The following is a 25,544-nucleotide window of genomic DNA, read 5'->3' as shown; positions in this document are numbered from 1 at the left end:
CAACGTGTTCTGGTTGGAAAGACAACGTGTTCTGGTGGGAAAGACAACGTGTTCTGGTGGGAAAGACAAAGTGTTCTGGTGGGAAAGACAAAGTGTTCTGGTGGGAAAGACAACGTGTTCTGGTGGGAAAGACAACGTGTTCTGGTGGGAAAGACAAAGTGTTCTGGTGGGAAAGACAACGTGTTCTGTTCTGGCGGGAAAGACAAAGTGTTCTGGTGGGAAAGACAAAGTGTTCTGTTCTGGCGGGAAAGACAAAGTGTTCTGGTGGGAAAGACAAAGTGTTCTGTTCTGGCGGGAAAGACAAAGTGTTCTGGTGGGAAAGACAAAGTGTTCTGGTGGGAAAGACAAAGTGTTCTGGCGGGAAAGACAAAGTGTTCTGGTGGGAAAGACAACGTGTTCTGGTGGGAAAGACAACGTGTTCTGGTGGGAAAGACAACGTGTTCTGGTGGGAAAGACAACGTGTTCTGGTGGGAAAGACAAAGTGTTCTGTTCTGGTGGGAAAGACAACGTGTTCTGGCGGGAAAGACAACGTGTTCTGGTGGGAAAGACAAAGTGTTCTGGTGGGAAAGACAACGTGTTCTGGTGGGAAAGACAAAGTCTTCTGGTGGGAAAGACAAAGTGTTCTGGTGGGAAAGACAACGTGTTCTGGTGGGAAAGACAAAGTGTTCTGTTCTGGTGTGAAAGACAACGTGTTCTGGCGGGAAAGACAACGTGTTCTGGTGGGAAAGACAAAGTGTTCTGGTGGGAAAGACAACGTGTTCTGGTGGGAAAGACAAAGTGTTCTGGTGGGAAAGACAAAGTGTTCTGGTGGGAAAGACAACGTGTTCTGGTGGGAAAGACAACGTGTTCTGGTGGGAAAGACAACGTGTTCTGGTGGGAAAGACAACGTGTTCTGGTGGGAAAGACAAAGTGTTCTGGTGGGAAAGACAACGTGTTCTGTTCTGGCGGGAAAGACAAAGTGTTCTGGTGGGAAAGACAAAGTGTTCTGTTCTGGCGGGAAAGACAAAGTGTTCTGGTGGGAAAGACAAAGTGTTCTGTTCTGGCGGGAAAGACAAAGTGTTCTGGTGGGAAAGACAAAGTGTTCTGGTGGGAAAGACAAAGTGTTCTGGCGGGAAAGACAAAGTGTTCTGGTGGGAAAGACGACGTGTTCTGGTGGGAAAGACAACGTGTTCTGGTGGGAAAGACAAAGTGTTCTGGTGGGAAAGACAACGTGTTCTGGTGGGAAAGACAACGTGTTCTGGTGGGAAAGACAAAGTGTTCTGGTGGGAAAGACAACGTGTTCTGGTGGGAAAGACAACGTGTTCTGGTTGGAAAGACAACGTGTTCTGGTGGGAAAGACAACGTGTTCTGGTGGGAAAGACAAAGTGTTCTGGTGGGAAAGACAAAGTGTTCTGGTGGGAAAGACAACGTGTTCTGGTGGGAAAGACAACGTGTTCTGGTGGGAAAGACAAAGTGTTCTGGTGGGAAAGACAAAGTGTTCTGTTCTGGCGGGAAAGACAAAGTGTTCTGGTGGGAAAGACAAAGTGTTCTGTTCTGGCGGGAAAGACAAAGTGTTCTGGTGGGAAAGACAACGTGTTCTGGTGGGAAAGACAACGTGTTCTGGTGGGAAAGACAAAGTGTTCTGGTGGGAAAGACAACGTGTTCTGGTGGGAAAGACAACGTGTTCTGGTTGGAAAGACAACGTGTTCTGGTGGGAAAGACAACGTGTTCTGGTGGGAAAGACAAAGTGTTCTGGTGGGAAAGACAAAGTGTTCTGGTGGGAAAGACAACGTGTTCTGGTGGGAAAGACAACGTGTTCTGGTGGGAAAGACAAAGTGTTCTGGTGGGAAAGACAACGTGTTCTGTTCTGGCGGGAAAGACAAAGTGTTCTGGTGGGAAAGACAAAGTGTTCTGTTCTGGCGGGAAAGACAAAGTGTTCTGGTGGGAAAGACAAAGTGTTCTGTTCTGGCGGGAAAGACAAAGTGTTCTGGTGGGAAAGACAAAGTGTTCTGGTGGGAAAGACAAAGTGTTCTGGCGGGAAAGACAAAGTGTTCTGGTGGGAAAGACAACGTGTTCTGGTGGGAAAGACAACGTGTTCTGGTGGGAAAGACAACGTGTTCTGGTGGGAAAGACAACGTGTTCTGGTGGGAAAGACAAAGTGTTCTGTTCTGGTGGGAAAGACAACGTGTTCTGGCGGGAAAGACAACGTGTTCTGGTGGGAAAGACAAAGTGTTCTGGTGGGAAAGACAACGTGTTCTGGTGGGAAAGACAAAGTGTTCTGGTGGGAAAGACAAAGTGTTCTGGTGGGAAAGACAACGTGTTCTGGTGGGAAAGACAACGTGTTCTGGTTGGAAAGACAACGTGTTCTGGTGGGAAAGACAACGTGTTCTGGTGGGAAAGACAAAGTGTTCTGGTGGGAAAGACAAAGTGTTCTGGTGGGAAAGACAACGTGTTCTGGTGGGAAAGACAACGTGTTCTGTTCTGGCGGGAAAGACAAAGTGTTCTGGTGGGAAAGACAAAGTGTTCTGTTCTGGCGGGAAAGACAAAGTGTTCTGGTGGGAAAGACAAAGTGTTCTGTTCTGGCGGGAAAGACAAAGTGTTCTGGTGGGAAAGACAAAGTGTTCTGGTGGGAAAGACAAAGTGTTCTGGCGGGAAAGACAAAGTGTTCTGGTGGGAAAGACAACGTGTTCTGGTGGGAAAGACAACGTGTTCTGGTGGGAAAGACAACGTGTTCTGGTGGGAAAGACAACGTGTTCTGGTGGGAAAGACAAAGTGTTCTGTTCTGGTGGGAAAGACAACGTGTTCTGGCGGGAAAGACAACGTGTTCTGGTGGGAAAGACAAAGTGTTCTGGTGGGAAAGACAACGTGTTCTGGTGGGAAAGACAAAGTCTTCTGGTGGGAAAGACAAAGTGTTCTGGTGGGAAAGACAACGTGTTCTGGTGGGAAAGACAAAGTGTTCTGTTCTGGTGTGAAAGACAACGTGTTCTGGCGGGAAAGACAACGTGTTCTGGTGGGAAAGACAAAGTGTTCTGGTGGGAAAGACAACGTGTTCTGGTGGGAAAGACAAAGTGTTCTGGTGGGAAAGACAAAGTGTTCTGGTGGGAAAGACAACGTGTTCTGGTGGGAAAGACAACGTGTTCTGGTGGGAAAGACAACGTGTTCTGGTGGGAAAGACAACGTGTTCTGGTGGGAAAGACAAAGTGTTCTGGTGGGAAAGACAACGTGTTCTGTTCTGGCGGGAAAGACAAAGTGTTCTGGTGGGAAAGACAAAGTGTTCTGTTCTGGCGGGAAAGACAAAGTGTTCTGGTGGGAAAGACAAAGTGTTCTGTTCTGGCGGGAAAGACAAAGTGTTCTGGTGGGAAAGACAAAGTGTTCTGGTGGGAAAGACAAAGTGTTCTGGTGGGAAAGACAACGTGTTCTGGTGGGAAAGACAACGTGTTCTGGTGGGAAAGTGGTGGGAAAGACAACGTGTTCTGGTGGGAAAGACAACGTGTTCTGGTGGGAAAGACAAAGTGTTCTGGTGGGAAAGACAACGTGTTCTGGTGGGAAAGACAAAGTGTTCTGGTGGGAAAGACAAAGTGTTCTGGTGGGAAAGACAACGTGTTCTGGTGGGAAAGACAACGTGTTCTGGTGGGAAAGACAACGTGTTCTGGTGGGAAAGACAAAGTGTTCTGGTGGGAAAGACAAAGTGTTCTGGTGGGAAAGACAACGTGTTCTGGTGGGAAAGACAACGTGTTCTGGTGGGAAAGACAACGTGTTCTGGTGGGAAAGACAACGTGTTCTGGTGGGAAAGACAAAGTGTTCTGGTGGGAAAGACAACGTGTTCTGTTCTGGCGGGAAAGACAAAGTGTTCTGGTGGGAAAGACAAAGTGTTCTGTTCTGGCGGGAAAGACAAAGTGTTCTGGTGGGAAAGACAAAGTGTTCTGTTCTGGCGGGAAAGACAAAGTGTTCTGGTGGGAAAGACAAAGTGTTCTGGTGGGAAAGACAAAGTGTTCTGGTGGGAAAGACAAAGTGTTCTGGTGGGAAAGACAACGTGTTCTGGTGGGAAAGACAACGTGTTCTGGTGGGAAAGACAACGTGTTCTGGTGGGAAAGACAACGTGTTCTGGTGGGAAAGACAAAGTGTTCTGGTGGGAAAGACAACGTGTTCTGTTCTGGCGGGAAAGACAAAGTGTTCTGGTGGGAAAGACAAAGTGTTCTGTTCTGGCGGGAAAGACAAAGTGTTCTGGTGGGAAAGACAAAGTGTTCTGGTGGGAAAGACAAAGTGTTCTGGCGGGAAAGACAAAGTGTTCTGGTGGGAAAGACGACGTGTTCTGGTGGGAAAGACAACGTGTTCTGGTGGGAAAGACAAAGTGTTCTGGTGGGAAAGACAACGTGTTCTGGTGGGAAAGACAACGTGTTCTGGTGGGAAAGACAAAGTGTTCTGGTGGGAAAGACAACGTGTTCTGGTGGGAAAGACAACGTGTTCTGGTTGGAAAGACAACGTGTTCTGGTGGGAAAGACAACGTGTTCTGGTGGGAAAGACAAAGTGTTCTGGTGGGAAAGACAAAGTGTTCTGGTGGGAAAGACAACGTGTTCTGGTGGGAAAGACAACGTGTTCTGGTGGGAAAGACAAAGTGTTCTGGTGGGAAAGACAAAGTGTTCTGTTCTGGCGGGAAAGACAAAGTGTTCTGGTGGGAAAGACAAAGTGTTCTGTTCTGGCGGGAAAGACAAAGTGTTCTGGTGGGAAAGACAACGTGTTCTGGTGGGAAAGACAACGTGTTCTGGTGGGAAAGACAAAGTGTTCTGGTGGGAAAGACAACGTGTTCTGGTGGGAAAGACAACGTGTTCTGGTTGGAAAGACAACGTGTTCTGGTGGGAAAGACAACGTGTTCTGGTGGGAAAGACAAAGTGTTCTGGTGGGAAAGACAAAGTGTTCTGGTGGGAAAGACAACGTGTTCTGGTGGGAAAGACAACGTGTTCTGGTGGGAAAGACAAAGTGTTCTGGTGGGAAAGACAACGTGTTCTGTTCTGGCGGGAAAGACAAAGTGTTCTGGTGGGAAAGACAAAGTGTTCTGTTCTGGCGGGAAAGACAAAGTGTTCTGGTGGGAAAGACAAAGTGTTCTGTTCTGGCGGGAAAGACAAAGTGTTCTGGTGGGAAAGACAAAGTGTTCTGGTGGGAAAGACAAAGTGTTCTGGCGGGAAAGACAAAGTGTTCTGGTGGGAAAGACAACGTGTTCTGGTGGGAAAGACAACGTGTTCTGGTGGGAAAGACAACGTGTTCTGGTGGGAAAGACAACGTGTTCTGGTGGGAAAGACAAAGTGTTCTGTTCTGGTGGGAAAGACAACGTGTTCTGGCGGGAAAGACAACGTGTTCTGGTGGGAAAGACAAAGTGTTCTGGTGGGAAAGACAACGTGTTCTGGTGGGAAAGACAAAGTGTTCTGGTGGGAAAGACAAAGTGTTCTGGTGGGAAAGACAACGTGTTCTGGTGGGAAAGACAACGTGTTCTGGTTGGAAAGACAACGTGTTCTGGTGGGAAAGACAACGTGTTCTGGTGGGAAAGACAAAGTGTTCTGGTGGGAAAGACAAAGTGTTCTGGTGGGAAAGACAACGTGTTCTGGTGGGAAAGACAACGTGTTCTGGTGGGAAAGACAAAGTGTTCTGGTGGGAAAGACAACGTGTTCTGTTCTGGCGGGAAAGACAAAGTGTTCTGGTGGGAAAGACAAAGTGTTCTGTTCTGGCGGGAAAGACAAAGTGTTCTGGTGGGAAAGACAAAGTGTTCTGTTCTGGCGGGAAAGACAAAGTGTTCTGGTGGGAAAGACAAAGTGTTCTGGTGGGAAAGACAAAGTGTTCTGGCGGGAAAGACAAAGTGTTCTGGTGGGAAAGACAACGTGTTCTGGTGGGAAAGACAACGTGTTCTGGTGGGAAAGACAACGTGTTCTGGTGGGAAAGACAACGTGTTCTGGTGGGAAAGACAAAGTGTTCTGTTCTGGTGGGAAAGACAACGTGTTCTGGCGGGAAAGACAACGTGTTCTGGTGGGAAAGACAAAGTGTTCTGGTGGGAAAGACAACGTGTTCTGGTGGGAAAGACAAAGTCTTCTGGTGGGAAAGACAAAGTGTTCTGGTGGGAAAGACAACGTGTTCTGGTGGGAAAGACAAAGTGTTCTGTTCTGGTGTGAAAGACAACGTGTTCTGGCGGGAAAGACAACGTGTTCTGGTGGGAAAGACAAAGTGTTCTGGTGGGAAAGACAACGTGTTCTGGTGGGAAAGACAAAGTGTTCTGGTGGGAAAGACAAAGTGTTCTGGTGGGAAAGACAACGTGTTCTGGTGGGAAAGACAACGTGTTCTGGTGGGAAAGACAACGTGTTCTGGTGGGAAAGACAACGTGTTCTGGTGGGAAAGACAAAGTGTTCTGGTGGGAAAGACAACGTGTTCTGTTCTGGCGGGAAAGACAAAGTGTTCTGGTGGGAAAGACAAAGTGTTCTGTTCTGGCGGGAAAGACAAAGTGTTCTGGTGGGAAAGACAAAGTGTTCTGTTCTGGCGGGAAAGACAAAGTGTTCTGGTGGGAAAGACAAAGTGTTCTGGTGGGAAAGACAAAGTGTTCTGGTGGGAAAGACAACGTGTTCTGGTGGGAAAGACAACGTGTTCTGGTGGGAAAGTGGTGGGAAAGACAACGTGTTCTGGTGGGAAAGACAAAGTGTTCTGTTCTGGTGGGAAAGACAACGTGTTCTGGCGGGAAAGACAACGTGTTCTGGTGGGAAAGACAAAGTGTTCTGGTGGGAAAGACAATGTGTTCTGGTGGGAAAGACAAAGTGTTCTGGTGGGAAAGACAAAGTGTTCTGGTGGGAAAGACAACGTGTTCTGGTGGGAAAGACAAAGTGTTCTGTTCTGGTGTGAAAGACAACGTGTTCTGGCGGGAAAGACAACGTGTTCTGGTGGGAAAGACAAAGTGTTCTGGTGGGAAAGACAACGTGTTCTGGTGGGAAAGACAAAGTGTTCTGGTGGGAAAGACAAAGTGTTCTGGTGGGAAAGACAACGTGTTCTGGTGGGAAAGACAACGTGTTCTGGTGGGAAAGACAAAGTGTTCTGGTGGGAAAGACTCAGAAAGTCACTTTATCTCTTGACCAGAGTTCAGATTATGACACTGTTTAAACTGTTATCCTTCTGGCTTACGAGTTGGTCCCAGAGGCATACAGACAACAGTTCCCTAAATTACAAAAAAAAACAGAATAACAAAGCCATGTTGAGTTCGCAAGGGAGCAAGCAGGTCTATTTGATCAGACAGTGTGGTTCTCAAAATGTCTAGGACCTTGAGGATTTAAATACTTCTAGAGCAGTTCGAGAATTGCCTTCAAACAAAAGGGTATCATCCTAATGGAGGTGTAGATTACATCTATCATCTATCGTCCTAATGGAGGTGTAGATTACATCTATCATCTATCATCCTAATGGAGGTGTAGATTACATCTATCATCTATCATCCTAATGGAGGTGTAGATTACATACAGTGCCTTGCGAAAGTATTCGGCCCCCTTGAACTTTGCGACCTTTTGCCACATTTCAGGCTTCAAACATAAAGATATAAAACTGTATTTTTTTGTGAAGAATCAACAACAAGTGGGACACAATCATGAAGTGGAACGATATTTATTGGATATTTCAAAAAAATTTAGGAAATCAAAAACTGAAAAATTGGGCGTGCAAAATTATTCAGCCCCTTTACTTTCAGTGCAGCAAACTCTCTCCAGAAGTTCAGTGAGGATCTCTGAATGATCCAATGTTGACCCAGTGCACCTGCACTGTGATAGTCTCAGAGGTCCGTTAAAAGCGCAGAGAGCATCATGAAGAACAAGGAACACACCAGGCAGGTCCGAGATACTGTTGTGAAGAAGTTTAAAGCCGGATTTGGATACAAAAAGATTTCCCAAGCTTTAAACACCCCAAGGAGCACTGTGCAAGCGATAATATTGAAATGGAAGGAGTATCAGACCACTGCAAATCTACCAAGACCTGGCCGTCCCTCTAAACTTTCAGCTCATACAAGGAGAAGACTGATCAGAGATGCAGCCAAGAGGCCCATGATCACTCTGGATGAACTGCAGAGATCTACAGCTGAGGTGGGAGACTCTGTCCATAGGACAACAATATTGCACAAATCTGGCCTTTATGGAAGAGTGGCAAGAAGAAAGCCATTTCTTAAAGATATCCATAAAAAGTGTTGTTTGAAGTTTGCCACAAGCCACCTGGGAGACACACCAAACATGTGGAAGAAGGTGCTCTGGTCAGATGAAACCAAAATTGAACTTTTTGGCAACAATGCAAAACGTTATGTTTGGCGTAAAAGCAACACAGCTCATCACCCTGAACACACCATCCCCACTGTCAAACATGGTGGTGGCAGCATCATGGTTTGGGCCTGCTTCTCTTCAGCAGGGACAGGGAAGATGGTTAAAATTGATGGGAAGATGGATGGAGCCAAATACAGGACCATTCTGGACGAAAACCTGATGGAGTCTGCAAAAGACCTGAGACTGGGACAGAGATTTGTCTTCCAACAAGACAATGATCCAAAACATAAAGCAAAATCTACAATGGAATGGTGTTAGAAACATATCCAGGTGTTAGAATGGCCAAGTCAAAGTCCAGACCTGAATCCAATTGAGAATCTGTGGAAAGAACTGAAAACTGCTGTTCACAAATGCTCTCCATCCAACCTCACTGAGCTCGAGCTGTTTTGCAAGGAGGAATGGGAAAAAATTTCAGTCTCTCGATGTGCAAAACTGATAGAGACATACCCCAAGCGACTTACAGCTGTAATCGCAGCAAAAGGTGGCGCTACAAAGTATTAATTTAAGGGGGCTGAATAATTTTGCACGCCCAATTTTTCAGTTTTTGATTTGTTAAAAAAGTTTGAAATATCCAATAAATGTCGTTCCACTTCATGATTGTGTCCCACTTGTTGTTGATTCTTCACAAAAAATACAGTTTTATATTTTTATGTTTGAAGCCTGAAATGTGGCAAAAGGTCGCAAAATTCAAGGGGGCCGAATACTTTCGCAAGGCACTGTATATCAGCTATCATCCTAATGGAGGTGTAGATTATATCTATCATCTATCATCCTAATGGAGGTGTAGATTACATCTATCATCCTAATGGAGGAGTAGATTACATCTATCATCTATCATCCTAATAGAGGTGTAGATTATATCTATCATCCTAATGGAGGAGTAGATTACATCTATCATCCTAATGGAGGTGTAGATTACATCTATCATCTGTCAGCCTAATGGAGGAGTAGATGACATCTATCAACTACCATCCTAATGGAGGAGTAGATTACATCTATCATCCTAATGGAGGTGTAGATTACATATATCATCCTAATGGAGGTGTAGATTACATATATCATCCTAATGGAGGTGTAGATTACATCTATCATCCTAATGGAGGAGTAGATTACATCTATCATCTATCATCCTAATGGAGGAGTAGATTACATCTATCATCCTAATGGAGGTGTAGATTACATCTATCAACTATCATCCTAATGGAGGTGTAGATTACATCTATCATCCTAATGGAGGTGTAGATTACATCTATCATCTATCATCCTAATGGAGGAGTAGATTACATCTAGCATCCTAATGGAGGTGTAGATTACATCTATCATCTATCATCCTAATGGAGGTGTAGATTACATCTATCATCCTAATGGAGGTGTAGATTACATCTATCATCCTAATGGAGGAGTAGATTACATCGATCATCCTAATGGAGGTGTAGATTACATCTATCATCCTAATGGAGGAGTAGATTACATCTATCATCTATCATCCTAATGGAGGAGTAGATTACATCGATCATCCTAATGGAGGAGTAGATTACATCTATCATCTATCGTCCTAATGGAGGAGTAGATTACATCTATCAACTATCATCCTAATGGAGGTGTAGATTACATCTATCATCCTAATGGAGGTGTAGATTACATCTATCATCCTAATGGAGGTGTAGATTACATCTATCATCCTAATGGAGGAGTAGATTACATCTATCATCCTAATGGAGGTGTAGATTACATCTATCATCCTAATGGAGGAGTAGATTACATCTATCATCCTAATGGAGGAGTAGATTACATCTATCATCCTATTGGAGGAGTAGATTACATCTATCATCCTAATGGAGGAGTAGATTACATCTATCAACTATCATCCTAATGGAGGTGTAGATTACATCTATCATCCTAATGGAGGAGTAGATTACATCTATCATCCTAATGGAGGTGTAGATTACATCTATCAACTATCATCCTAATGGAGGTGTAGATTACATCTATCATCCTAATGGAGGTGTAGATTACATCTATCATCTATCATCCTAATGGAGGAGTAGATTACATCTATCATCCTAATGGAGGTGTAGATTACATCTATCATCCTAATGGAGGAGTAGATTACATCTATCATCCTAATGGAGGTGTAGATTACATCTATCATCCTAATGGAGGAGTAGATTACATCTATCATCTATCATCCTAATGGAGGAGTAGATTACATCTAGCATCCTAATGGAGGTGTAGATTACATCTATCATCTATCATCTTAATGGAGGTGTAGATTACATCTATCATCCTAATGGAGGTGTAGATTACATCTATCATCCTAATGGAGGAGTAGATTACATCGATCATCCTAATGGAGGAGTAGATTACATCTATCATCTATCGTCCTAATGGAGGAGTAGATTACATCTATCAACTATCATCCCAATGGAGGTGTAGATTACATCTATCATCCTAATGGAGGTGTAGATTACATCTATCATCCTAATGGAGGTGTAGATTACATCTATCATCCTAATGGAGGAGTAGATTACATCTATCATCCTAATGGAGGTGTAGATTACATCTATCATCCTAATGGAGGAGTAGATTACATCTATCATCCTAATGGAGGAGTAGATTACATCTATCATCCTATTGGAGGAGTAGATTACATCTATCATCCTAATGGAGGAGTAGATTACATCTATCAACTATCATCCTAATGGAGGTGTAGATTACATCTATCATCCTAATGGAGGAGTAGATTACATCTATCATCCTAATGGAGGTGTAGATTACATCTATCAACTATCATCCTAATGGAGGTGTAGATTACATCTATCATCCTAATGGAGGTGTAGATTACATCTATCATCTATCATCCTAATGGAGGAGTAGATTATATCTATCATCCTAATGGAGGTGTAGATTACATCTATCATCCTAATGGAGGTGTAGATTACATCTATCATCCTAATGGAGGAGTAGATTACATCTATCATCCTAATGGAGGTGTAGATTACATCTATCATCTATCATCCTAATGGAGGAGTAGATTATATCTATCATCCTAATGGAGGTATAGATTACATCTATCATCCTAATGGAGGTATAGATTACATCTATCATCCTAATGGAGGTGTAGATTACATCTATCATCCTAATGGAGGAGTAGATTACATCTATCATCCTAATGGAGGTGTAGATTACATCTATCATCTATCATCCTAATGGAGGAGTAGATTATATCTATCATCCTAATGGAGGTATAGATTACATCTATCATCCTAATGGAGGTATAGATTACATCTATCATCCTAATGGAGGAGTAGATTACATCTATCATCCTGATGGAGATGTAGATTACATCTATCATCCTAATGGAGGTGTAGATTACATCTATCAACTATCATCCTAATGGAGGTGTAGATTACATCTATCATCCTAATGGAGGTGTAGATTACATCTATCATCTATCATCCTAATGGAGGAGTAGATTATATCTATCATCCTAATGGAGGTGTAGATTACATCTATCATCCTAATGGAGGTGTAGATTACATCTATCATCCTAATGGAGGAGTAGATTACATCTATCATCCTAATGGAGGTGTAGATTACATCTATCATCTATCATCCTAATGGAGGAGTAGATTATATCTATCATCCTAATGGAGGTATAGATTACATCTATCATCCTAATGGAGGTATAGATTACATCTATCATCCTAATGGAGGAGTAGATTACATCTATCATCCTGATGGAGGAGTAGATTACATCTATCATCCTAATGGAGGAGTAGATTACAACTATCATCCTAATGGAGGTATAGATTACATCTATCATCCTAATGGAGGAGTAGATTACATCTATCATCCTAATGGAGGTATAGATTACATCTATCATCCTAATGGAGGAGTAGATTACATCTATCATCCTGATGGAGGAGTAGATTACATCTATCATCCTAATGGAGGAGTAGATTACATCTATCATCCTAATGGAGGTGTAGATGACATCTATCATCCTAATGGAGGTGTAGATTACATCTATCATCCTAATGGAGGAGTAGATTACATCTATCAACTATCATCCTAATGGAGGTGTAGATTACATCTATCATCCTAATGGAGGAGTAGATTACATCTATCAACTATCATCCTAATGGAGGTATAGATTACATCTATCATCTATCATCCTAATGGAGGAGTAGATTACATCTATCATCCTAATGGAGGTGTAGATTACATCTATCATCTATCATCCTAATGGAGGAGTAGATTACATCTATCATCCTAATGGAGGTGTAGATTACATCTATCAACTATCATCCTAATGGAGGAGTAGATTACATCTATCATCCTAATGGAGGTGTAGATTACATCTATCATCTATCATCCTAATGGAGGAGTAGATTACATCTATCATCCTAATGGAGGTGTAGATTACATCTATCATCTATCATCCTAATGGAGGAGTAGATTACATCTATCATCCTAATGGAGGTGTAGATTACATCTATCAACTATCATCCTAATGGAGGAGTAGATTACATCTATCATCTATCATCCTAATGGAGGTGTAGATTACATCTATCAACTATCATCCTAATGGAGGAGTAGATTACATCTATCATCCTAATGGAGGAGTAGATTACATCTATCATCCTAATGGAGGTGTAGATTACATCTATCAACTATCATCCTAATGGAGGAGTAGATTACATCTATCATCTATCATCCTAATGGAGGTATAGATTACATCTATCATCTATCATCCTAATGGAGGTGTAGATTACATCTATCATCTATCATCCTAATGGATGTGTAGATTACATCTATCATCCTAATGGAGGAGTAGATTACATCTATCATCCTAATGGAGGAGTAGATTACATCTATCATCCTAATGGAGGAGTAGATTACATCTATCATCCTAATGGAGGTGTAGATTACATCTATCATCTATCATCCTAATGGAGGAGTAGATTACATCTACCATCTATCATCCTAATGGAGGAGTAGATTACATCTATCATCCTAATGGAGGAGTAGATTACATCTATCATCCTAATGGAGGAGTAGATTACATCGATCATCTATCATCCTAATGGAGGAGTAGATTACATCTATCATCCTAATGGAGGAGTAGATTACATCTATCATCTATCATCCTAATGGAGGAGTAGATTACATCTATCATCCTAATGGAGGTGTAGATTACATCTATCATCCTAATGGAGGTGTAGATTACATCTATCATCTATCATCCTAATGGAGGAGTAGATTACATCTATCATCCTAATGGAGGAGTAGATTACATCTATCATCTATCATCCTAATGGATGAGTAGGGAAAAGGGCCCTGGTCTAAAGTAGTGCACTATATAAGGAATAGGGTGCCATTTGGGATGCAAGCTCTGTAACAAGAGAGACTGGACAGACTGTTATAACCTTCCTGTTACATTGATGTGGATTGGACAGACTGTTATAACCTTCCTGTTACATTGATGTGGACTGGATAGACTGTTATAAGCTTCCTGTTACATTGATGTGGACTGGACAGACTGTTATAACCTTCCTGTTACACTGATGTGGACTGGACAGACTGTTATAACCTTTCTGTTACATTGATGTGGACTGGACAGACTGTTATAACCTTCCTGTTGTTACATTGATGTGGACTGGACAGACTGTTATAACCTTCCTGTTGTTACATTGATGTGGACTGGACAGACTGTTATAACCTTCCTGTTACATTGATGTGGACTGGACAGAACCTTCCTGTTACATTGATGTGGACTGGACAGGCTGTTATAACCTTCCTGTTGTTACATTGATGTGGACTGGACAGACTGTTATAACCTTCCTCTTGTTACATTGATGTGGACTGGACAGACTGTTATAACCTTCCTCTTGTTACATTGATGTGGACTGGACAGACTGTTATAACCTTCCTCTTGTTACATTGATGTGGACTGGACAGACTGTTATAACCTTCCTGTTGTACCAATGTCAATCAATACATAATATACATAAGAGTATGTTGTACAAATAAAAATGTCTATCGCTCTCTTCCTCCCCTCCCCTTTCTCTCTCCTCCCCTCCCCTTTCTCTCTCCTCCCCTGTAATACAGTCTGTCCAGTCCACATCAGTGTTGTAATGGAGGGGAGGAGAGAGAAAGGGGAGGGGAGGAGAGAGAAAGGGGAGGGGAGGAGAGAGAAAGGGGAGGGGACGAGGGAGAGAGGGAGGGGAGGGGAGGAGAGAGAAAGGGGAGGGGAGGAGAGAGAAAGAGGAGGGGGGAGAGAAAAAGGGGAGGGGAGGAGGGAGAGGGGGAGGGAGGAGAGAGAAAGGAGAGGGGAGTAAGAGAGAGAGAGGGAGGGAGGGGAGAAGAGAGAGGGAGGGGAGGAGAGAGAAAGGGGAGGAGATGGAGAGAGGGAGGGGAGGAGAGAGAAAGGAGAGGGGAGGAGAGAGAGAGAGGGGAGAGAGAGGGTTGGAGAGAGAGAGGGGTTTAGAGAGAGAGAAAGATGGAGAGGAGAGAGGAATAGAGAGGGGAGGAGAGAGAGAGAAAGGGGAGGGAGGGGAGGATAGAGAGAGGGGTGGAGAGAGAGAAAGGGGAGGGGAGGAGAGAGAGAGGGAAATAGAAAGAGAGAGGGGAGGGAGAGAGTGGAAGTCTCTCTCCCCTTTCTCCTCCCCTCCCCTTTCTCTCTCCCCTCCCCTCCTCTTTCTCTCTCTCCTCCCCTCTCTCTCTCTCTCCTCCCCTCCCCTTCTCTCTCTCCTCCCCTCCCCTTCTCTCTCTCCTCCCTCCCCGCTCTCTTTCCTCCCCCCTCTCTTTCCCCTCCTCCCCTTTTTCTCTTTCCTCCCCTTTCCCTCTCTCCTCCCCTTTTCTCTTACCTCCCCTCCCCTCCTTCTCCTCCCTCCCCTGTCTCTCCTCCCCTCTGTCTTTCCTCCCCTCCCCTTTCTCTCTCTCCTCCCCTTTCTCTCTGGTGTCCATCTCCATCTTCTGTACATCTCTGCACTGCTTATAATTGTATTATGTGTTATGAAGTCCTTATGCCAGAACCTTCAAATAATAATCTCTCTTTCCCTCGTTCTCTCTCTTTCCATTCCTCTCTTTTCTCCCTCCTCCACAGTGGATAGCCCTGGCCTCTCTGTTCTTCATCCTCGTGTCCATCTCCACCTTCTGCCTGGAGACCCACGAGTTCTTCAACCCCATCGTGAACCGCACCGAGCTGGAGCTGGTAGACAACGTAACGGTGGAGCATGTGTACCAGGAGACGGAGACGGTGGTCTATCTCACCTACATCGAGGGCGTCTGCGTGGTCTGGTTTACCTTTGAGTTCATGATGCGAGTCATATTCTGTCCGGATAAGATGGAGTTCATGAAGAAAGCTCTCAACGTTATCGACTTCGTGGCTATCTTACCGTTCTACCTGGAGGTCGGGCTGAGCGGGCTGTCTTCTAAAGCGGCTAAGGATGTTCTGGGGTTCCTGAGGGTGGTGAGGTTCGTCAGGATCCTGCGTATCTTCAAGCTGACCCGTCACTTCGTGGGCCTGAGGGTTCTGGGTCACACGTTACGGGCTAGCACCAATGAGTTCCTCCTCCTCATTATCTTCCTCGCCCTCGGAGTCCTCATCTTCGCCACGATGATCTACTACGCCGAACGGATGGGAGCGGACCCGACCGACCCGCGCGCCAGCGATCACACGCACTTCAAGAACATCCCCATCGGATTCTGGTGGGCCGTCGTTACCATGACGACCCTTGGCTACGGCGACATGTACCCCCAGACGTGGTCTGGCATGCTTGTCGGCGCGCTGTGCGCCCTGTCGGGTGTACTGACCATCGCCATGCCCGTCCCCGTGATCGTCAACAACTTTGGAATGTATTACTCCCTGGCCATGGCGAAGCAGAAGCTACCAAAGAAGAAGAACAAGCATATCCCGCGAGCACCCCAACCAGGATCACCCAACTACTGTAAGTCCAGCATCAACTCTCCTCCAACGCCCCATAAAGCACCGCTCCTTCCTGAAAGCCCGAACTTAGTCCACCCCGTTTTGGCTCTGGCTCAAAACATGGCTCTGACACACGACGACGTCTTTGAAGTACAGTTTCCAGGTAAGAAACCATGATAGACAGTCTATATTATAGACCACCATGATAGAGGTCTATAGGCCGACAGTCTGTATTATAGACCACCATGATAGAGGTCTATAGGCCGACAGTCTGTATTATAGACCACCATGATAGAGATCTATAGGCCGACAGTCTGTATTATAGACCACCATGATAGAGGTCTATAGGCCGACAGTCTGTATTATAGACCACCATGATAGAAGTCTATAGGCCGACAGTCTGTATTATAGACCACCATGATAGATGTCTATAGGCCGACAGTCTGTATTATAGACCACCATGATAGAGGTCTATAGGCCGACAGTCTGTATTATAGACCACCATGATAGACAGTCTGTATTATAGACCACCATGATATAGGTCTATAGGCCGACAGTCTGTATTATAGACCACCATGATAGAGGTCTATAGGCCGACAGTCTGTATTATAGACCACCATGATAGAGGTCTATAGGCCGACAGTCTGTATTATAGACCACCATGATAGAGGTCTATAGGCCGACACTCTGTATTATAGACCACCATGATAGAGGTCTATAGGCCGACAGTCTGTATTATAGACCACCATGATAGAGGTCTATAGGCCGACAGTCTGTATTATAGACCACCATGATAGAGGTCTATAGGCCGACAGTCTGTATTATAGACCACCATGATAGATGTCTATAGGCCGACAGTCTGTATTATAGACCACCATGAAAGAGGTCTATAGGCCGACAGTCTGTATTATAGACCACCATGATAGACCACCATGATAGAAGTCTATAGGCCGACAGTCTGTATTATAGACCACCATGATAGATGTCTATAGGCCGACAGTCTGTATTATAGACCACCATGATAGAGGTCTATAGGCCGACAGTCTGTATTATAGACCACCATGATAGAGGTCTATAGGCCGACAGTCTGTATTATAGACCACCATGATAGATGTCTATAGGCCGACAGTCTGTATTATAGACCACCATGATAGACCACCATGATAGAAGTCTATAGGCCGACAGTCTGTATTATAGACCACCATGATAGAAGTCTATAGGCCGACAGTCTGTATTATAGACCACCATGATAGAAGTCTATGGGCCGACAGTCTGTATTATAGACCACCATGATAGAGGTCTATAGGCCGACAGTCTGTATTACAGACCACCATAATAGAAGTCTATAGGCCGACAGTCTGTATTATAGACCACCATGATAGAAGTCTATAGGCCGACAGTCTGTATTATAGACCACCATGATAGACCACCATGATAGATGTCCATAGGCCGACAGTCTGTATTATAGACCACCATGATAGAAGTCTATAGGCCGACAGTCTGTATTATAGACCACCATGATAGACCACCATGATAGATGTCCATAGGCCGACAGTCTGTATTATAGACCACCATGATAGAGGTCTATAGGCCGACAGTCTGTATTATAGACCACCATGAAAGAAGTCTATAGGCCGACAGTCTGTATTATAGACCACCATGATAGAAGTCTATAGGCCGACAGTCTGTATTATAGACCACCATGATAGAAGTCTATAGGCCGACAGTCTGTATTATAGACCACCATGATAGAGGTCTATAGGCCGAACGGTCTGTCTTATAGACCACCATGATAGAGGTCTATAGGCCGACAGTCTGTATTATAGACCACCATGATAGAAGTCTATAGGCTGACAGTCTGTCTTATAGACCACCATGATAGAAGTCTAAAGGCCGACAGTCTGTCTTATAGACTACCATGATAGAGGTCTATAGGCTGACAGTCTGTCTTATAGACTACCATGATAGAGGTCTATAGGCTGACAGTCTGTCTTATAGACCACCATGATAGATGTCTTTCTAAACTGTAAACTAAAGGAGGACAGTCTTCTCTCTTCTCTGTCCTCTTCCTCTCTTATCTGTTCTCTTTCTCTCTTATCTGTTCTCTTCCTCTATTCTCTTTTCTCTTCCTCTCTTCTCTGCCCTCTTCCTCTCTTATCTCTTCTCTGTTCTCTTCCTCTCTTCTCTGTTCTCTTCCTCTTTTCTCTCTTCTCTGTTCTCTTCCTCTCTTCTCTGTCCTCTTCCTCTCTTATCTCTTCTCTGTTCTCTTCCTCTCTTCTCTGTTCTCTTCCTCTTTTCTCTCTTCTCTGTTCTCTTCCTCTCTTCTCTGTCCTCTTCCTCTCTTCTCTGTCCTCTTCCTCTCTTCTCTGTTCTCTTCCTCTCCTCTCTGTTCTCTTCCTCTCTTCTCTTCCTCTCTTCCTCTCTTCCTCTGTTCTCTGTTCTCTTCCTCTCTTCTCTTCCTCTCTTCTCTCTTCTCTGTTCTCTTCCTCTCTTCTCTGTTCTCTGTTCTCTTCCTCTCTTTGTTCTCTTCCTCTCTTGTCTGTTCTCTTCCTCTTCTCTGTTCTCTTCCTCTCTTCTCTGTCCTCTTACTCTCTTCTCTGTTCTCGTCCTCTTCCTCTTTTCTCTGTTCTCTTCCTCTGTTCTCTGTTCTCGTCCTCTCTTCTCTGTTCTCTTCCTCTCTCCTCTCTTCTCTGTCCTCTTCCTCTCTTATCTGTTCTCTGTTCTCAACTGTCCTGCAACTTCCCATCATCGTTCTGCTGTCTCACTGTTTGTCTGTAGACGCCCTCCCTCTCCTGTCTCAATCAGATGACTCAGCCACATCCGATTTAAACAAATGAATCTCTCATTCAAGGATCAATAAGCTGTATGATTTACAGATTGAGACTCTGAGAAAGGGAGTAAAGAGGGAGATATGGAGTAGGACCATGAGTAATGCACCAGTTCTCAGTACCCTGTTTCCTATAGTCCAGTGGGCCCTGGTCAGAATCATTGCACTATGTAGGGAATATGGTACCATTTAGGTTGTAGCCCATGACTCAGTGCCGCCTTCCTAGAACTCACACCCTTCCTCGAACTCACACCCTTCCTCGAACTCACACCCTTCCTAGAACTCACACCCTTCCTAGAACTCACACCCTTCCTAGAACTCACACCCTTCCTAGAACTCACACCCTTCCTAGAACTCACACCCTTCTCAGAACTCCCACACTTCCCAGAACTGACACCCTTCCCAGAACTCACACCCTTCCTAGAACTCACACCCTTCCTAGAACTCACACCCTTCCTAGAACTCACACCCTTCCTAGAACTCACACCCTTCCTAGAACTCACACCCTTCCTAGAACTCACACCCTTCTCAGAACTCACACACTTCCCAGAACTGACACCCTTCCCAGAACTCACACCCTTCCTAGAACTCACACCCTTCCTAGAACTCACACCCTTTCCAGAACTCACACCCTTTCCAGAACTCACACCCTTCCTAGAACTCACACCCTTTCCAGAACTCACACTCTTCCCAGAACTCACACCCTTCCTAGAACTCACACCCTTCCTAGAACTCACACCCTTCCTAGAACTCACACCCTTCCTAGAACTCACACCCTTCCTAGAACTCACACCCTTCCTAGAACTCACACCCTTCCTAGAACTCACACATCCTGTCTGGCGTCTGCATCAGTGTCACACACCTCTATAGATCTGTCACGTGTGATGATGAGGAGGATGATGATGATTATTAAGCCTTATATCAAGGTAATTTGATCAGCAGCATACCACCCTGCATCCCACTGCTGGCTTGCTTCTGAAGCTAAGCAGGGTTGGTCCTAGTTGGTCCCTGGATGGGAGACCAGATGGTGTTGGAAGTGGTGTTGGAGGGCCAGTAGGAGGCACCCTTTTCTCTGGTCTAAAATAATATCCCAATGCCCCAGGGCAGTGATTGGGGATATTTCCCTGTGTAGGGTGCTGTCTTTTGGATGGAACGTTAAACAGGTGTCCTGAATCTCTGTAGTCACTAAAGATCCCATGGCACTTATTGTATGAGTAGGAGTGTTAACCCTGGTGTCCTAGCTAAATTCCCAACTTGGCCTTCATGCCATCATGGTCACCTAATCATCCCCCCCCCCCTTACAGTTGGCTCATTCATCACCCATTCCCTCCACTCTAACTATACACCAGGTCGTTGCTGTAAATGAGAATGTGTTCTCAGTCAACTTACCTGGTTAAGTTAATTTAAAGATATGTAAGGGATTCTGTAAACTAAAGTTCTGGTACAAAGTTAATAATTGTTACCATGTAATAATTTGGAATCAATAACAACAATGTTGTTACTGTAGAAATTGCAGTGCTATTACAAAGGTGTGAGAGAGCAGGGCTACCCAACCCTGTTCCTGGAGAGTTACCCTCCTGTAGGTTTAACTCCAACCCTGATCCTGGAGAGATACCGTCCTCTAGGTTTAACTCCAACCCTGTTCCTGGAGAGCTACCCTCCTGTAGGTTTAACTCCAACCCTGATCCTGGAGAGCTACCCTCCTATAGGTTATAACTCCAACCCTGTTCCTGGAGAGCTACCCTCCTGTAGGTTTTAACTCCAACCCTGATCCTGGAGAGAGACCCTCCTGTAGGTTTTACCCCAAACCCTGTATCTGGAGAGAGACCCTCCTGTAGGTTTTGCCCCAACCCTGTTCCTGGAGAGAGACCCTCCTGTAGGTTTTAACTCCAACCCTGTTCCTGGAAAGATACCCTCCTGTAGGTTTTAACCCCAACCCTGTTCCTGGAGAGAGACCCTCCTGTAGGTTTTAACTCCAACCCTGTTCCTGGAGAGAGACCCTCCTGTAGGTTTTAACCCCAACCCTGTTCCTGGAGAGAGACCCTCCTGTAGGTTTTACTCCAACCCTGTAAAACCTAGAGGGTTGGAGTAGCACCTACAGGAGGGTAGTTCTCCAGGAACAGGGTTGGAGTAACACCTACAGGAGGGTAGCTCTCCAGGAACAGGGTTGGAGTAACACCTACATGAGGGTCTCTCTCCAGGAACAGGGTTGGAGTAACACCTACAGGAGGGTAGCTCTCCAGAAACAGGGTTGGAGTAACACCTACAGGAGGGTGGCCCTTCAGGAACAGGGTTGGAGTTAAACCTACAGATTGGTATCTCCAGGAACAGGGTTGGAGTAACACCTACAGGAGGGTAGCTCTCCAGGAACAGGGTTGGAGTTAAACCTACAGATTGGTATCTCCAGGAACAGGGTTGGAGTTAAACCTACAGATTGGTATCTCCAGGAACAGGGTTGGAGTTAAACCTACAGATTGGTATCTCCAGGAACAGGGTTGGAGTTAAACCTACAGATTGGTATCTCCAGGAACAGGGTTGGAGTAACACCTACAGGAGGGTAGCTCTCCAGGAACAGGGTTGGAGTTAAACCTACAGATTGGTATCTCCAGGAACAGGGTTGGAGTAACACCTACAGGAGGGTAGCTCTCCAGGAAGATGGTTGGAGTTAAACCTACAGATTGGTATCTCCAGGAACAGGGTTGGAGTAACACCTACAGGAGGGTAGCTCTCCAGGAACAGGGTTGGGCAGCCCTGTTTTAGCACCTATATGATACATTAGTACTGATCATTGATTACACTCACAGGTTCTACTGAGCTACTAGGATGCTACTGAGGTACTAGGATGCTACTGAGGTACTAGGATGCTACTGAGGTACTAGGATGCTAGTGAGGTACTAGGCTGCTACTGAGGTACTAGGATGCTAGTGAGGTACTAGGCTGCTACTGAGGTACTAGGATGCTAGTGAGGTACTAGGCTGCTACTGAGGTACTAGGCTTCTACTGAGGTACTAGGCTTCTACTGAGGTACTAGGCTGCTACTGAGGTACTAGGCTTCTACTGAGGTACCAGGGTACTACTTGTCAAGTGGGTTGATGTTTTAGGCTAACATGTTTTTTTTCACATTGACACCATCCCACGTACCATACTAAAATACCATCCATACACCCACCACTACACCCACTAACCATCTGAGTCCATGCACCATTACGCACTAATACTACTGTTCACACGGTAATATCCTAATGCAGCATGCTTCAAATCATACTGTTGACTGTCCAAATCAGTGCTATTATAATTGATTGAGTCAGTAATATTTTATTTGAAACGTGATAGGATTTGATAGCATGCTAGGATGTGATAGCATGCTAGGATATGATAGCATGCTAGGATATGATAGCATGCTAGGATATGATAGCATGCTAGGATATGTGCAGTATGGAATGTAGCACTTGACAAAGCTTTTGTACCCCATTTTATGAGATTTTCAAGGTGGGATAATTAAACTGGCAATATAGTGGTTTGTTTCTAAACCACATATGATTAACTTTAGCCAGACCTCAGCATCGATTGGAGGTTAGCTTCCCAGGGAATACATAACGTTGTATTGAATTGAATTGGATGCCCATATCTCTACTTGTTGCATTCATCGACTCTAGTCTTTTGTTTGGCAGTTGGACAAGCAGCATTTCCTAAAATGCTTTATTTGATCAGTGTTTGATTCTGTTGTCTGTATCTCCCAGATTTATTTTCTAATGTTCTTCTAGGTGTTCTGATTCTATTTCCATGGAATATCCTGTTCTGATTCTGTTTCCATGGAATCTCCTGTTCTGATTCTATTTCCATGGAATCTCCTGTTCTGATTCTATTTCCATGGAATCTCCTGTTCTGATTCTATTTCCATGGAATCTCCTGTTCTGATTCTATTTCCATGGAATCTCCTGTTCTGATTCTATTTCCATGGAATCTCCTGTTCTAATTCTAGTTCTATTTCCATGGAATCTCCTGTTCTAATTCTATTTCTGTTTCTATGGAACCTCCTGTTCTAATTATATTTCTATGGAATCTACTGTTCTAATTTAAATTATATTTCTATTGAATCTCCTGTTCTAATTCTAGTTATATTTCCATGGAATCTCCTGTTTTAATTCTAGTTCTGTTTCTATGGAATCTGCTGTTCTGATTCCAGTTCTGTTTCTATGGAATCTCCTGTTATAATTCTAGTTCTGTTTCTATGGAATATCCTGTTCTAATTCCATTTCTATTTCTATGGAATCTCCTGTTATAATTCTAGTTCTGTTTCTATGGAATCTCCTGTTCTAATTCCATTTCTATTTCTATGGAATCTCCTGTGTGTCTGTCTGAAGATTCCAAGCTGAATGGGGAGGCGGCCAATGCAGCTCTAGCCAATGAGGACTGTCCTCATATAGACCAGGCCATCTCGCCAGAGGAGATCTTCAGCCCCAGTGAGAGAGAACGGCCTTGTTGTCTTGTCACCACAGCTGCAGAACGACCCAACCACACAGGGGGTAGAGTCAGGAGGGGTACGTACACCTACAGTAACAGCCAAATACAGCCCAACCACACAGGGGGAGGAGGGAGGAGAGTTACGTACTGTAACAGCCAAATACAGGCCACTATCAAACGTGTTGCATTCCCTACGACTTGATTATTCATTATACAACATCAACCCGTGGCCCAACACACACAGACGCAGGTTGACCTTTATTGTCAAGTCTTGTCCTGGAGCCAGAACTGAGCGATTTCCACTTAGATAGGCCAGCTGCAAAGTTAAAATTGGCTACATTGTAAAAAATATATGAAAATAAAAATGTGCTTGTTGGTAATAAAAAAAAAAATCAGATTCATTCATCTCCAGCACCTTCCTAACATCAACTAATGTGAAAATGGCACATTTCTAAATAATAGTATCTCCAATGACATCACAACCAATTAGTAGGCAATACCTCCTCATAATTGGTTAAAATAGCATGATTCACACAGATGAATGTCATTGGATAGAGGAAGGTGTAAACATTACTCTATCTTTTTGACTACAAAACATAGAAACGTGACATTTTGACATATGTTGGAGTGATGCTGGAGATAATGAATATGAAGTTGAATTCTCCCCTTTGAGGTTAGGGTTATGCATTAGGCTTAAAATCTGATTTGATGACTTTGTGGCTGTACTAGCTAGTGATTCTGCGGAGCTGCTTCCAGAACAATATTCATGACGAAAACCGCTAACCTGACACACAGACAGACGCACATGCATGTGTAGACACACACACACACACACACACACACACACACACACACGCATGTGCACGTGCAACACACAAACACGCACATAGGGCTTGGCAATATATTGTGAATACTGGTATACCTGTATGGATCCACATACCGGTATGGATTTTTTTTTACAATATTGTCTATAACGATATTTTTGATAAAGTGCTAATTTGAATGAAATGTGCTTTGTCCTCGTTTGGTTGAGTAGAAAACCATCAGCATGTAAAATACATTAAAAAATACGTAGAACTAATGTGTTACCATATAAGGAACATGCACTATTGATAAAACATATTGCAAATTGGATTATTCTGGAACATAAAATACCACAATACTGCCCAAAATGAGAAACATATTGGGATATTATGTTTTGGTGATATTGCCCAGCCCTACACACACACACACACACACACACACACACACACACACACACACACACACACACACACACACACACACACACACACACACACACACACACACACACACACACACACACACACACACACCTGCATTCTGGGAAAACTCAGGGTCTCATTCTCAAGGGTTCCCTGATCACAGTAATACAACAATCGAATACAATGTGAAACAAAACAACAATCAAAATACAGAACAAAACAAAATGTAAGAATAACAATTACATTCCTCAGCAACGAAGTCCTCAGACCCTAGGTCATCAACCAACTCTTTAAACTCCCAGAGGAGCACCCACCACACCCTAGGTCATCAACCAACTCTTTAAACTCCCAGAGGAGCACCCACCACACCCTAGGTCGTCAACCAAGTCTTTAAACTCACAGAGCAGCACCCACCACACCCTAGGTCGTCAACCAACTCTTTAAACTCCCAGGGCAGCACCCACCACACCCTAGGTCGTCAACCAACTCTTTAAACTCTCAGAGCAGCACCCACCACACCCTAGGTCTTCAACCAAGTCTTTAAACTCACAGAGCAGCACCCACCACACCCTAGGTCGTCAACCAACTCTTTAAACTCTCAGAGCAGCACCCACCACACCCTAGGTCATCAACCACGTCTTTAAACTCCCAGGGCAGCACCCACCACACCCTAGGTCGTCAACCAACTCTTTAAACTCTCAGAGCAGCACCCACCACACCCTAGGTCATCAACCAACTCTTTAAACTCACAGAGCAGCACCCACCACAGCCTAGGTCATCAACAAAGT

At 44.4% G+C, this 25,544-nt stretch overlaps 1 protein-coding gene across 2 annotated transcripts in view; it reads left to right on the top strand.

The window, feature by feature from the left end:
- Positions 1 to 25,544, top strand: part of kcnc1b (potassium voltage-gated channel subfamily C member 1b) — a 73,852-nt gene that overhangs the window by 22,870 nt on the left and 25,438 nt on the right. For both annotated transcript variants that reach the window (XM_036968853.2, XM_036968852.2), the window contains exons 2-3: positions 15,418 to 16,402; positions 23,431 to 23,607. In XM_036968853.2, coding sequence (XP_036824748.2) covers positions 15,418 to 16,402; positions 23,431 to 23,607 — 1,162 coding nt within the window. The remainder of the gene's footprint in view (positions 1 to 15,417; positions 16,403 to 23,430; positions 23,608 to 25,544) is intronic.

This window comes from Oncorhynchus mykiss, chromosome 4 (genome assembly GCF_057628025.1).
Source record: "Oncorhynchus mykiss isolate SJ-2025 chromosome 4, ASM5762802v1, whole genome shotgun sequence".
Lineage (NCBI taxonomy): Eukaryota > Metazoa > Chordata > Actinopteri > Salmoniformes > Salmonidae > Oncorhynchus > Oncorhynchus mykiss.
This window is presented reverse-complemented; position numbering and strand designations above follow the sequence as displayed.